The sequence below is a fragment of the Bombyx mandarina genome, chromosome 28 (assembly GCF_030267445.1).
Source record: "Bombyx mandarina strain Sakado chromosome 28, ASM3026744v2".
In the NCBI taxonomy this organism is placed as follows: Eukaryota; Metazoa; Arthropoda; class Insecta; order Lepidoptera; family Bombycidae; genus Bombyx; species Bombyx mandarina.
The window spans coordinates 2,916,391-2,932,464 of record NC_143233.1 but is presented as its reverse complement, the minus strand read 5'-3'; the positions used below and the strand labels follow the sequence as shown (position 1 = coordinate 2,932,464).

Genomic DNA, 16,074 nt, shown 5'->3' with positions numbered 1-16,074 from the left:
TACGGTGACCGGTACTTGAGGTACCTAAAAGCACCGTTAGTGGATCGGGAGGAGGTGTATTAACAATATATATAACTAGCCGTACTAGCCCGCTTCGCTAGGCATTTAAAATTAACATTAAAATTTATTGTCATTATTATTAGGGAGTCCAATACTCATATAAATATAAGCCTATCCATTAAGTACATGTATTTTCTACATGGATACCAAGTTTCAAGTCAATCAGATGCATGGTTCAGTAGTTATAACGGAACATCCGTAAAAACCACTGTAGATTTATATATTAGTATAAATACTGGGTGTTAGGAGACCGCTTCCGAAAACGAAGACAGACGATAGTACTAATCACACCTTTGATGATGGGACGGAAGAAAAATCATATTTTTAAAACGTTTTTATAGACATCACATTAAGATAGCGCACCCGCCGTGAGACATGCGGCTTGAGACATGAGATCTCCGGCCGGAATGCCCAAATGTTTTTCGGCAAAAAACCTACTGTTTCCTTTGGAAAAAATAAAAAAAATTAAATTACTTTTCTCTGTTTTTCCTCTCCTCCTTGATCCTCTGCTGCTCTTGTATCTGACGCTTCAGCTCCAGCCGGTAGCGCTGCCGACGCGCCTCCGCTTCCTGCCGACAAGAGTACAACTCCTCAGACAAGTAGGAAATTTTGGCATCTATATATTAATACGTGAAGCAAAAAAAGATGTGTGGTGTCGCGGGACACCGGATAGGAACGAAGTTCCTTAATATAAAAATATTAATTTTAAGTTCCATTCGAGGTATAAGGAAAATAAAACTGGAAGCTTCGCAACAACCCACGGTCATTCGGTAACGTGCGAACTTATTGTGGTACACTTCGTTCACGGTTGTTTGCTTAAGAGTTAGTGTATTGCGCAAACGAACGCTCTGAGATCGTGGTCAATTAATGATAAGAAAATATGTTATTTTTTGTACGTTATTACAAAGTTAAGTCGTACACTGTGTGCATTACTAATAAAAATCTTACGTTACGGACGTTTTTTCTCGGTTAGATTAGGTTACCCCTCCGCATCGGCCCATAAGGAACTTCGTTCCAAAGCTTCGTACTCCTTTTTACGAAAATCCGTCCGCGGAGGAGTATATAATTTCCCACACTTATAGAGAATATAGAGGAGTGCAGAATGTTAATATTGGTTTTAATTATGCATAATAAATACATTAAATCAATAAATAAAAAATTACACACACTAACACGTATTTGTCACACGCATGCATACTATTTGTTTATTGTCAAACTTTTCTTATTGCTTATAGTCTGTGGTCAAATTGAGAATAGATTAAATATTGCATCGTTTAGTTTTCGCGAGTGATACGTGTGATATTTTATCTAATAATGTCTCCCGCTGCTTGGACGAACTCATAAAAAACCCAAAGGGCTTCGTACCCCTATACAAATTAATTAAAAACACAGTGATTTCAATATAAATAATGTGAAATGAAGAAACAGAAATACTGATTTGGCTTAAAGGACTTTGTTTCCAAGCCAGTAAAATTTATTAAAAAATATATAGTTTAAATATTGTTTGTTTTTATTAATATTTGTCTAATTAGAGTCCGTGACCATTCTCTTTGTGAGTGTGGATTAGATGAGGGTACCTTGGATCACATTTTCTTCGACTGCCCGAATATTGTATGCCCTTTTTATGATATCCTGCCCAATGACATTCCCCGGCCTATTAATATTAATTGCTTATTAACTTTAGTCTATTCTAAACATGTCAATATTCTGTGTAAATTTTTTATCTGCTAATTATATTTATCTCTAAAGTAGTTCGTCTAATATATTATTATATTTGTTTGTGCTGCTCTTAAAACCACAAATTCGCGTATGGAAAAACTGACCAAATTTATTTGTATTTAGATTTAGTAATTTTTTTCCTCTCTAAGCACCTGCCATTTTTGTAAATGCTTTGACATTGGCAAAATCAATGCTTAAGACGTTGGAGCCAAATTCTTTATAAAAAAATAAATTGTCTAATGTGTAGTCTTGGCGAAATCTGTGAATATAGAAGTACAATAAATAGTCTCTGACAATAGAATTATAATAGTTTACAAACTTCTAATTTCAATTAATTATAGTCAAATTTCGATTACCAGGGCCCACTAGTAAGTTGAACTATGTCCAAATGTCCGCGTGGAAAAGTTTAAGAGTCATTACACTCCCCCATCGGTCCCGGGACCACACCGGACAACTGTGACGTGACGTCACTTTAAAAATCAATTTGTCACCTTCTCGGCTTGCGCGTTCCTCAGCTGTATCGCGTCCGCGTCGAGTATGGACGGCGTGCGGTGCTGTCCGGGGGCGCGGCTCGATTTCGCGCACTCCTCTAAAAATCAACAATAATTCTCTATAAAATTTGGCTATCAGTTTAACATTCCGCGTTCGTGTTCCCGGATCAAGTGTGCTTAGTGCGAGTTTTTTAACGTTCTCGAAAGCGTAAAAGTTAACTCTAATTTGTATGGCGTTGGAACCTTTGCCTAAGTTAATCGGCGTTACACGTAAGTTGATGTTTTTTTTATTTTTATTGCCCTTGTAGGCAGACGAGCACACGGCCCACCTGATGGTGAGTTGTTACCGTCGCCCATGGACTTCAGCAATGCCAGGAGCAGAATCAAGCCGCTGCCTACCGAAATTCGCTAATACGTCCAATATCTTTGTATCACCAAGGATTTTTGAAGTGAAAACTTCTTTAGAATCGTTGTGATTTCAAACCGGATGCAACGGAAAAAACGACAGGTAAGAGACACAAATACAAAAATGTGTAAGATGAAGCCAGCAAAGAATGAGACAGAAATATACATACTATTTAATACAGCGCCATCTGTGAGATTTTTTAATACTAGCGTGTGTATGAAAGCTCTTGTAGTGAATTTTAATTTAGGATTATACGTGAAATTAAAATATCAACTCACAGAGGGCGCTACCTTACAATTATTTACTAATGACAAAATTTTACATATACTTAAGACGTTTAGGATAATTGTATTTTAATTTTGGAAGGTTTCACTTCTACCACGTGTGAGTTGCACACATTTTGTATTTTTTGTTATTTTTTTTTCTTTTCGAGCAACGATGTTGATTGTAAATACATTTTTTTTATAATGATAGAGTGCAGTATGAACTCCGTTCGATAGTTGCCAATAATCCGTATGCTCCTGTCGCGTCGTAACTTTTTTTTCCCCTCCTATCTATTCTAGTGACCTCGAGGGGTCATACTAGATTCATCGAACGGGTAGGTGAGCTCACGGGGCTCTAAGCTGCGTGCCTAGTGCGAGTTTTAACGTTCTCGATAGCGTCAAAGTTAACTCAAATTTGTACTTAGTACGTTTGCTTACGATGGCCGCTAGGGGCGCTGTTCCAACTGCATACAAAGGACAATGCCCAAAAGTGGGCCAACTTTATGTCAAAACTATTTGTACTTGAAAAACTATGCCTTATTTTTTTACGTTGTTTAGTTTATGTATCAGCATTACTACGAACCTGGCATTGTTTTACAAAAAAATAAATTACTTATTTGACAACATCCCAAAACTGAGTGCCATAGTTTTTAAATTCGCCAATAGGCAAAAAGGGCTTAGCCCATAAAGCCTTATAGTAAACCTTTAAGCTGCCAAATGAAAGAGTTGTCTGTGACTTGAACAACAAATGAAAAAAAATAGCTAATGGTTATAATTCAGACTTTTTTTTTTTTGTTCAATTCAATATTTATATATGTTTTTTTAATAGTTTATTGTGATGTATAATATATAAATTGGGTGTTGTTTTGTGTATTAAACGTCAATAATCGTTGTTCACGATTATTGAGGCATTGGAATAAAACTGTGGCTAACATAGCAGTGACTGTTTTTCTTTTTTTTCAAGATAAAAGGTCTGCGGAAATTCACGCTCACTCAATGTGCTATTCATCGAGTTGACGTCAAAACTCCCAAAAAGCAATAAAAAGAGATACACCAGCTTTTTATTGAAAAATATATATATATATATAACTACGACAGACTAGGCTGTATAGGCTACGCTCTTTGCCTGCTTATTGGCGAATTTAAAAACAACAACAACAATATCGTTGCCGGCTTCCGGATTTTCATTTCATTTTATTATTATTATGAGGATATAATAATAATAAAATGTACGTAAGGGCTTATTTCTAGCAACATTAACCACAATTAACTTTTTTAATACTGTAAATAATGATGAGAGCCAATATTGATTTCGAAGAAAACAATGAACAACTTAATTTTAGCTGCAGAAAAAAACAGATTTCTCTTAAACCTGGGTGAGAATATAAAAATCGTTTTCTGAATATGAAACGATATTTGTTTGTCTATCAAATTAAGTTAAAACCATCATGACCCGACAACTTTTTTTAGGGGCCCAAACGCCCATAGAAAATGGGCATTGTCCTTTGCGTTAACTTATATACTATCGGGAACGTTAAAAAACTTGTAATAAGCACACTGGTGATTGGCTATAAATTCCGCTTCGGAGTGCGAAACAAAACAACATACACAAAATACAACAACTTAAATTTGTATGGAATTGGAACAGCGCCCCTAGCGGCAAACATAGGGAACCTGTTCCAACTCCACACAGGAGTTCTTGGCGCGGAACTGGTACTGACGGGTCGTTGTACTATTATGTAGATTTGTTTACCGTCACAGTCCCCGGGGCTCGGGGGGGCGGGCCAGGGGGACGCGCGGGGGGCGGGGCCGCGCGCCGTGCGGGGGGACAGCTCCCTCTCCGCCTCCGTCAGCTGACATCCAGAAAGCTACAATGAAAAATTTCATTCAATTAATAACAAGCGAAGTCCAACTGTCTGTTACAGTCGCATGGTGTTAGAGTAGGTACCACCGCCCTGCCTGTTTCTGCCATGAAGCAGTAACGCGTTTCGGTTTGAAGGGTGGGGCAGCCGTTGTAACTATATTTGAGACTTGTTAATGTCTATGGACTAACCATGGGCTATGGGTCGATGGACTAAGCTGATGGTCTACAGAGACCATGTCAGCGTTACCGAGCTAGTAGGTGAGCTCGCGGGGCTCAAACCTGACGACGTTGCTAACACTGGCCCTAGCAAGAGCCGTGCTTCGCTGAATCTACCACCGGATCGGAAACGCGACCCACTGAGAAGATCTGGCGAGAAGCTCAGTGGGCTGTGTCTGAGGGTTAGTTAGGGCTCGACGAGGACGATGACCGATGCTTGTGGTACCTAAAAGCACCGTTAGTGGATCGGGAACCGTAGACACGCTACACACTCCGAGAAACACAAGCATATTCCTCCGAATCACTATTCTCGTCCAACTCTTCAAATGCGACAAAGCAGCCTAGCGCATAGACTCAGCCTACTTTTTTTATTGCATAGATGGGTGAACGAGCTCACAGTCCACCTGGTGTTAACTGGAGCCCATAAACATTTACAACTTAAATGCGCCTTGAGATATAAGTTCTAAGGTCTCAGTATAGTTACAGCGGCTGAACCGCCCTTCAAACCGAAACACATTATTGCTTCACGGCAGAAACAGGCAGGGTGATGGTACCTACCCGCGCGGACTCACAAGAGGTCCTACCACCAGTGTAACTACTATCCGATCCGGTGGTAAACTCAGCTCGACTCTTGCTAGAGTGGATGTTAGCAACCTCCTTAACCTGGAGCTATTTTAGATAGACCCTTAGTAAAAACTCACCCGACACAGCTCCGCGCTGTCGGTCTGCACGGCCACCGATAACGGTTCCGCAGCTCCGGCCTCCGCCCTCCTGACGGGTAGTAACATAACATCAAGCGTCAATTATTATGAGATGTGTACAGTACCCGCCGATAAAAATCGCACATCGACTCGTAAAGAAGGCACGAAACACCGACGAGCGTCACATCGGCAGTGTGCGACAGAGACAGTGCTCTACGAAGTCGAAATTAGCCGATCGTCTCTTCTCATAAAGTCGATGTGCAATATTTATCGTCGAGCACTGTATTTTGTTCATTCTGGAATTGACTTAGATTCTAAAATTACACAAAAGCATTTAGGTTATTCGAAATAATTTATTTTAAGAAAACTACTACTACGACTACTAAAAAACACTGTGATATTTTCTTCAGAGGCCAGATAGAGTGTTTTAAATAAGTTCGCTGGATGTAGATCATGTAATAAAATAATAATTTAAAAGCTCCTTAACAAAATCGTAAGAAGAGATGTTACCGTGAATCGCGTGTTTGAGATATAAGAACAATAATAAAAATCAGGACGTGTGTAAAAGTAATGTATTACAATAATATGTAAAAACACAAAGTTTGTTTGTTCGTAAGTTCGTACTACAAGTACATATATACGCTGCCAAAATTTTCATGTAATTACGAGGAAGTTTTGGTAACTGAATGCTCTCGAGGTGGAGGTGGAGGTTGAGGTGAAAGTGGAAGTGGAGGTGGAGGTGGAGGCCATTGGAGGACATTTCGTTGTACAGTTAGGGATCTCACATCGAAATAAAATAATATACTCACGTATTACAATTAACATTTTTGGGGACGGCATTAACGCTCGCTCTACGTTTAGGGCTGTTCTCCCTCTCTATCTCTAGTCGCAGTCTTTCTTTCTCTTCTCGCTCTCTATCCTTCTCCTCTCGCTCGCGGCGTTCTTTTTCCGCTTGCTCTTTGGCTTCTTTTTTCTTTTTGGCTTGCTGACGTCACGGTAAAGAGACTTAATTTAATTATTATATTTAAATGTCGACTTTAATCAGTAGGGAATTCTATGTGGTACGTGTATAGAAATTACTTGATAATTTTATGAAGTTTCCTCAACTCTCAACTAGGGTCTCTAGATAAATAGAGTCAAAGATAGACGTTAAATCAATTTGCGCCTTACGCTAGTACCAGGTTGAAGTGAGTCGAATATCATCGCTATACAACTGTATGACGAGACCCGCGCGGCTAGTTTTTTTACTATTGCTTAGACGGGTGGACAACAGCCCACCTGGTGTTAAGTGGTTACTGGAGCCCATAGAAATCTACAACGTAAATACCGCCACCCACCTTGAGATATGAGTTGTAAGGTCTCAGTTTTTACAGTACAACGGCTGCCCCACTCTTCAAACCGAAACGCATTACTGTTTCACGGCAGAAATAGGCGGGATGGTGTGGTACCTATCCGTGCGGACTCACAAGACGTTCTACCACCAGTAATTACGCAAATTATAGTTAGCCAGCTCCCCGATCCCTGTAAACCTAGAATTCGGCCTCATCTCTTGACGGTGGCGACACACGCTTCGTGAGAGCTAGGGACGCGAATACGATTATCGATAATACTAAAAACCGATTACGTCATAAAAATATAAACGAGATACCTCATCGAGATATTCCCGGTACTGCTGCTGGCGTATCTTCCGGAGCGTGTTCCTCCGACGCTCGTACTCGCCGAGGCCGAGCAGGGCGTCCCCGGTGTGCCTCTCGGCCCGGATCAGAGGATTATTTGGGGAATACTCGCCGGCTTTTAGCATCACCGGTAGACCGAGGTAACGCTGGAAAACCAGGACCTTACGTTGTTAAAAGCTGAACACCTCACCAGTAGAAAAAACAAGGAACCACTAATCATTAGGTACTGTGGTCCTAAGGTGACGATAAATCATTATTTTCTTGCCCTTCTTCTCCAAGTCACCTGGGGTGACCAACGTGTTTTCTCCTACCATACTCCTCTATTATATACCATGCGGGCGGGATGAATTCTTTATTTTACTTCACAATCACTTCGTACACGTCTTTCTAAAACTTTTCCTTTTTCTTCCTACCCTCTCTAACCTTAAACTGCTATCTCTGTCTGAATCTGAATTCTAATAGAATGTTGTCATTGCAACAGGCACAAAATAAATATTTAAAAAAGAACTGAAAAACGTAATAAAAATAACACTCCCCACATACCATTTCTTCGCTCACTTCCACTATATATATATATTTTTTTTGTTTATTTTCAAACTTTTCTTATTACTTACAGCCCGTAATCAAATTGAGAATAGATTAATATTATTTGTCTAAAGTGTAGTCTTGGCGAAATCTGTGATTATGGAAGTATAATAAATAATCTTTGACAATAGAACCATAATAATGTTCAAACTTATAATCTTAATTAGTCGAATTTCGCCTACCGGTAGTCTATATATTAATATGTGAAGCAAAAACTTTGTACCCCTTTTTACGAAAATTGAGCGGACGGAGGAGTATGCAATTTCCCACACTTATAGAGAATATAGAGAAGGAGTGCAGAATGTTAATATTTTTTTTAAATTATGCCTAAAAATAAATTAAATCAATAAAAAAACATTACACACACTACCATGTATTTGACACAAACACACACACACGCACGCACATATATAAATACACTTTGTTTACTGATCAAATTGAGAATAGGTTATTATAGTTCATCTTTAATATTATTTGTCTATAGTGTAGTCTTGGCGAAATCTGTAATTATAGAAGTAAAGTCTTTGACAATAGAACCATAATAATGTTCAAACTTATAATTATTTCAATTAGTTATAGTCGAATTTCGACTACTGGGAACCACTAGTAAGACATGATTGTTCAATGTTTGCATGACTCGAAACATTCGATCGCACGATTCGTAATGTCTCAATTAATTATGTTGTCATTGTAACGCGATAATTTCTAATTTGTTAGTTGTTAACGTACGCGTCGGTGCGTTGAAAAGCGCGTGTTTCGTTTCTATTTATACATCTCAACTAATATTCTGATCAGAGGATGTTATGCGTAATGATTTTGTATTCTATGTTCACTATCCGTAAGGCTGGTTGTTGAATGTTTTTTTTTTTATAATTGCATTCGACTTGGCCCGCCAGACGTTTCATGGATAATAGCATGGTGGTACCTACCCGTGCGGACTGACAAGAGGTCCTACCACCAGTAATTACGCAAATTATAATTTTGCGGGTTTGATTTTTATTACACGATGTTATTCCTTTACCGTGGAAGTCAATCGTGAACATTTAATGAAAATATAATGATTTAACTGCACAAGACCGATTTACAAACTCCCGAGACATTAGAAGTTTTAGCGTGTAAGCAATCAAAAAACAAATTTCAAAGTTAGCGAACTAAACACGCAAACCGTTTTGGTTAAGCTAGCGTGAGAGGGTTTCCCTTTGCACGAAGACATTAAAGTAGAACGAAAAAAAAAAAGAAAAAAAAGCTTGTTCCAGTTAGATACTTTTTTTTTTAAATAGCTCGCAAGGACATCGTCGTCGCGTCCGCTTCTACCGCGAATCGACCTCAATGTGGGACAGCTCCTTTATCCGACCCAGCTTCGGTTTCAACGTAATGTCACAAAGAGGATGACGGAATTAATGTTGTGACGTCACTGTGCTCCTGTACCAACCTGAGCAACCGTGTTCCATCAAGGGCAAAAGTTTTGGAAGCATAAGATAGGATGTCCAAATTGATTCGAATTAAACATTCCTAATTTATAGGTTCTGATCTTAAGCATTGATTTTACTATTAATTTATTATAGACATTTTTTTTTAAATATTTTTTAACATTTCGAGTACTCCACAGTTTTCGTGGTCACGGATGATAGAGCTGTTTTTCTTTGTTCATTTTAATAGAATGTGTGTGTATTTAATATAGTGTTAATATAGTAAATAAAATAATTTTTATTTAACCTATGAATATAGCCTGGAGAGGCTATTTCAACTTCTTGACCCGTAGGTGAGCTCACGGGGCTCAAACCGGAGTGTTGCTAACACTGGCCCTAGCAAGAGCAGTGCTTCGCAGAATCTACCACCGGATCGGAATCGCGACCCACTGAGAAGATCCGGCGAGAAACTCAGTGGGCTGTGTCTATGGGTTAATTCACTTGTCGAGCCCTTCAAGCAAGCGACGGGTTCGACGAGGACGGTGACCGGTGCTTGTGGTACCTAAAAGCACCGTTAATGGATCGGGAGGATCCGTAATGACGTGTTGTCAACGTCGACTGTTTACCATTCGATCTACCGGATCGGTTATGAAATAAAATACGTTTTACATTCCTTTACACACCAAACTACATAATCAATACGTTACGTCAACTATGTATAACAATAGACAATGGGATCGTTGTTTATGATATAAAAAACACTGTCATTAGAATAACCAACAACTCGATCGCTGCCAACGAAAATCTATTAATAAAAACTAGTGGTCCCGCAGCAGTCGAAATTCGACTATAATTAACTGGTATTATAAGTTTGAACATTATTAAGGTTCTATTGTCAAAGACTATATTGTACTTCTATAAAATCGCAGATTTCGCCAAGACTACACTTTAGACAAATAATCTATCTATATATATAAAAATGAATTGCTGTTCGTTAGTCTCGCTTAAACTCGAGAACGGCTGAACCGATTTGGCTAATTTTGGTCTTGAATTATTTGTGGAAGTCCAGAGACGGTTTAAAAGGTAAATAAATATGAAAATTCTCGGAATTAAATAAAAGTAACAATTTTGTTTTTCTTTTGATTGGTCCCCCGTCGGACGGATTCCTTTTGTTTGTTTTAAGTTTATTTTTTTATACAAAATTTAGGTTTTTTATTTATCGATTGAGGCACTACGAAGTCTGCCGGGTCAGCTATTATTAAATAAATAATTTTTTTTAAGCCTATTCTCAATTTGACCACTGCCTCTAAACAATAAAAAAGTTTGACAATAAACAAAGAATATGTATATTATATGTTGTGTCAAATACATGGAAGTGTGTATAATGTTTTCTTTAATGTATTTCTTAGCATAATTTTAAAAAAATATTAGCATTCTGCACTCCTTCTCTATATTCTGTACTAGCGGCCCGCTCCGGCTCTGCTCGGGTCTTTAACAAAAATTTCAACGATATTTGACGGTGTTTTATTTTTTAAAATAAAATAACATTTATTGCGGCACAACTACAATAGTTAGATATATGCTGTCGCGACACTTTTTGTAAGCAATGTGTTCTACAAAGTCGTAGTACATTATTTTATTCGATAATCAATAGTTTTCGCAGGACACGCGATGTAAAGAATCTTTTAGGTATTTTTTTACACATTGGGTTCCATTATTGGAGTTTTAGTAAGGATCCCTAATGTTTTTCAAAAAAGATTATAGCCTATGTCACTCGGGAATAGTGTAGCTTCCAAACAGTGAAAGAATTTTTCTAATCGGTTCAGTAGTTTCGGAGCCTATTCAATACAAACAAACAAATATTTCCTCTTTATAATATTATTATAAGTATAGAAGTATAGATAAGTGTGCGAAATTTCATAGACCTCCGTATGCGCAATTTACATTAAAAAAGGTACAAAGTTTTTGCTTCACGTATTAATCTATATATATTGAATGAATAAAAATAACAATTTTGTTTTTCCTTTGATGTGTCCCCCGTCGGACGGATTCCTTTTGTTTGTTTTAAGTTTATTTTATACAAAGGTTTAGGTCTTTTTTCTTTATCGATTGAGGCACTACGAAGTCTGCCGGGTCAGCTAGTATATAAAAAACATCGCATGATACCGCCAGACATTCCTACCCGTTTTCATTTCTGAACAGATCAATATTCGGGATACCGAAATACCCACCCCTGAACTGTGACCTCGTATAGCTATCAAAAACTAATTTGTGTAATGTTTTTTTTTGTCAGTTAGGAGCGGCTTCGGGACCGCTCCTAAGTGACGTCATCGTTTGCCTTTCATCATATTATTGTCTTGTGTTTATTTTTATACTCATTACATTAATGTGTGTGTATGTGTATATATTATATTTCAATTGAATGGTACACCGCGTGTAACTAGTTTCCAAGCGATTTTTTTCCACTTAATGGTTGTCTGGAAGAGATCGCTCTTAGCGATAAGACCGCCAATTGTACTTCTTTTGTATTTAACGTTTCGCATTGTTTCTGTTGTTGGTGTACAATAAACTCTGTCTCTATCTCCCTCCCTCTCTCCCTCCCTCTCTCTCTCCCTCTCTCTCTCCCTCCCTCTCCCTCTCTCTCTCCCTCCCTCTCCCTCTCTCTCTCTCTCCCCCCTCTCTCTCTCTCTCTCTCTCTCTCTCACTCACTCTCTCTCTAACATTAATGTAACACCCCACCACGGTGTTTCTTCAAACCAGGTTTGTGGAGAGTATCAAACGGTAGGCAGCGGCTTGGCTCTGCTCTGCATTGTTATCTATATAACAATCTATCTATGAATCTATCTAATAATCTATTTTAAAAGGAGGGAGCCTGGAGATCAGTAATACAGGTCTTTGAACCTAGTAGACTTCAGCTCTTTCAAAGGTTTACAAAATAAATTATAAGGTTAATCTCTATTTGCATTTGTACTATACCTTTAAGAGAGATAAAAATAAATAATTATTGTAAATAATTAATATTATTATAATATTATTTACAAAATTTAAACTTTAAACAGCTCTCGTGTAAAGTTGCAAAAATGTCGCTTAACCAATAATACCCTTTCACCTCTCAACATGTAGTTTTTTGCTTAAAGGATTTAAGTATATAAACATTTTTAGAATTTATGTTTTACAAAACAAAGGAATTTTACCGCGAAGCTCAATACCTATCGACCAAATGCGAACTCTTTAGTTGTATTACTTTAATTTAAAAAAAAACTACCTACCCACAATACCGTCTTTACCATAAGAGCACACGGGGCCGTGCCCAGGGCCCCCATTCTTAGGGGGCCCCGAAAGACCGACAATTTTTCTCACACGTTTATTCTCAAAACATTTTTGTCGGGCACATTACAATTTTTTCACAAATCAGTAATCAGAAGGTATTCACAAGGCATATACAATGCCTGTAATAGAAGATTTTGCTCAACAGAAATCCCGAAAGAAACCGTTATCGAAATCGTAACCAAAAAACCAGCAGCATTCTAATATCATTAATGAGATATTATATCATACTGTATTTGATTACCTATAATAATAAAAAATATTATTATAATTCGCTTTTTTTACTTTCCAAAAGGGCCTCAAATTCTTGTGTGTCCAAGGGCCCCATCCTAGTTTAAGACGTCCCTGCCTACCCACCGTTCATAAATAACAATTCTTAAAATTAAATCGCTTTTGATAGTCAATTATATAATTGACTGGTTCTGTACAAATACGATCTCTATTGACGTGATTTTTATCAAAAAAACAAAGCACGCACGTTTGTATGCCTCATTAGGTTCATTGCGGGAATCAAGATAAAAAAGCTTGTCCTTCGGATTACATGTACCTACCTCATCGTCTGGACACAATATGGTCGTCGCGATAGACCTTGGCAACACAGGAATTATTATTAGAATACATAAATACCCAACTACTTACTTTAAAAAAAAGGATACATTTTTTGCTTACATATCAGTGGTAATCTCAAGGGGTTGCTAAGCTTTTTTATTTATTGCTTACATGGATGGACGAGCTCACAGCCCGTCTGGTGTTAAGTTGTTACTGGAGCCGATAGACATCCACAACGTAAATGCGCCACCCACCTTGAGATATAAGTTCTAAGGTCTCAAGTATAGTTACAACGGCTGCCCCACCCTCCGATCCGAAACGCATTTCTGCTTCACGGCAAAAATAGGCAGGGTGGTGGTACCCTTGGGATGAGCCGCGCCGTCTAGCTGTAGTGTTGACCGCGGTAACCCCCCTACATCATCCGGGTTCTGACCTCGGAGGGGATCGGACGTCGGGTGTAAGAGTGCAGGGGAGTCGTTTAGTGGGTGGACTCTAAAATCCTTGGGCCCGCGGTCTGCTCACAACACCATGCAGATCGTTGAGTCCCACATACCCCGCACGCCTCTTTTGCGCGGGGATCTCGTCGAAGGTTCGGCCCTCTAATCGAAAAAAAAAGGGTGGTGGAACCCACCCGCGCGGACTCACAAGAGGTCCTACAACCAGTAAGCTAACTTCATCGAATGCTTACGCGGCTAAGCCTGGGAGAATTTGCTAACATCTGCCCTAACAAGTGCAGAGCTTCGCTGAGTCTACTACCGGATCGGAATCGCGACCCACTAAGAAGATCCGTCGAGAACTATGTCTACGTCTGTTGGTTAAATTGCACAATGAACCCTTCCTCGCCTTCAATAGGTTTGGCGGTAACGGTGTCGTGCTTAAAATACCTAAAAGCACCGTAATTGGTGCGAAATAACGAAAGCCTTTCTCAGTGTTGATACTTGTGTTTTAATTTGCGTAATTACTGGTGGTAGGACCTCTTGTGAGTCCGTGCGGGTAGGTACAACCACCCTGCCTATTTCTGCCGTGAAGCAGTAATGTGTTTCGGTTTGAAGGGTGGGGCAGCCTTTGTAACTGTAACTATACTGAGATCTTAGAACTTATATCTCAAGGTGGGTGGCGCATTTACGTTGTACATGTCTATGGGCTCCAGTAACCACTTAACACCAGGTGGGCTGTGAGCTCGTCCACCCATCTAAGCAATAAAAAAAAATAAAAAAAACTTATAGTAAGTACATTGTGAAGGCCAGTTCGCATTTTAACGCTATTATGAACGAAACAGGTTGTTACAAAGCTTTTTCGACGTTATAAATGAGTAACGGAAATTGACCTTAACTGACTTATAAAAGTTTCGTTACGTGAAACGGAAACCTTGGGGGGGCTATGAATCAATTCGCGCATTTGTTATTGAGCCGGTAGGGACTTATAAGACTGTCTTCTACTTTTTTATTTTGTAACCTCTGTATTAGCCAAGTAGAACAATAGACGCCTTTGAAATGTGGAGCTGGAGAAAAATGCTACAGATTCCATGGACCGCCTTTCGCACCAACGTGTCTATTCTGAGTGAGCTTAATATCAAGACTAGACTTTCAACTATATGCCTTCGTAGTGTTGGAATTCTTCGGACATAATGCTCGTAAAGAGGGTCACAATCTTGAACGGCTGATGGTGACAGGAAAGGTAGATGGCAAATATCCCAGAGGACGCAGTCCCTACGAGATTGTCGGACCAAATACGATCTTCTCTGAACATCAACATCCACAATGCCCTTCATGAAGCTAAAGATCGGGAAATCGTACGGGAGAAACTGATACAGCGGGGGAGTCACGACCCTCAGTAATGAGGAAAACAACGCGAGGAAAAGGATCAGCCAAGTGCTAAGATTCACAATTACTCGAATCGTGCAACGAACTCAAGAGATCGTTGTAGGTTTTGTGTTTTATTTCAGACTTCCCTTAATAAGAGCTTATATGATGCATGGCCAATATGGAGCCGAGATTATCTAAGTTCTCAGTAAGACTGACGGGTATTAATGGTTGGCTAGACGGTTTGGTGGGGTATAAATAATACTATTGTATGCGGAATTTGAACTAGGTTAAAACGTAAGATAAATGTGATTTAAAATTTGATGGGTATAAATGTCAGATTTCCTATCTCTTTCCCGCGTCGCAGAGAGCAGATTAAAACGCTGACGTCATTACACAAAATATTGCATTCTGTCTAGTTCTACTTTGATATATCACTATTAATAGGTTTTAAATGAGGCAATTAAAAAAATATCTCTCTACAGACGGATTTGCTTTATAAAGAGACCGTATTATTATCAAAGTATTTGTTACTAGGGGCCCGCTCCGGCTCCGCTCGGGTCTATAACAAAAATTTTAACGATATTTGACTTGTTTTATTTTTTTAAATAAAAGAAAACTTATTGCGGCATAGTTATAATAGTTAGACATATGCTGTCGCGACACTTTTTGTAAATAATAATGTGTTCTAGAAAGTCGTAGTACATTATTTTATTCTATCATCAATCGTTGTCGCAGGGCACGCGATGTAAAGCATATTTTAGGTAATTTTTTTACACCTTGGGTTACATTATTGGAGTTTTCGTAAGGATCCCCAATTTCAATTCAATACAAACAAACAAATCTTTCCTCTTTATAATATTAGTACAGATTCTCTGAATTACGTTGTAAATAAATGGAACCATTAAATTCACGAAAACATTCTTAAAATTGGCAAGTTTTCAGTTTAAATAAACTAACAAAACATTTTTCGCAATAAACGAAAAACTAATATTTGTGTAAAACA

The 16,074-nt window shown here is 38.6% G+C and overlaps 1 protein-coding gene across 3 annotated transcripts in view; it reads right to left on the bottom strand.

The window, feature by feature from the left end:
* LOC114243378 (uncharacterized) overlaps nt 1-16,074 on the bottom strand; it is a 36,028-nt gene that overhangs the window by 4,981 nt on the left and 14,973 nt on the right. For all 3 annotated transcript variants that reach the window (XM_089738953.1, XM_089738955.1, XM_089738956.1), the window contains 6 exons: nt 7,369-7,542; nt 6,530-6,705; nt 5,721-5,790; nt 4,693-4,807; nt 2,271-2,368; nt 535-629 (listed from right to left, as the gene is read on the bottom strand). In XM_089738953.1, coding sequence (XP_089595079.1) covers nt 535-629; nt 2,271-2,368; nt 4,693-4,807; nt 5,721-5,790; nt 6,530-6,705; nt 7,369-7,542 — 728 coding nt within the window. The remainder of the gene's footprint in view (nt 1-534; nt 630-2,270; nt 2,369-4,692; nt 4,808-5,720; nt 5,791-6,529; nt 6,706-7,368; nt 7,543-16,074) is intronic.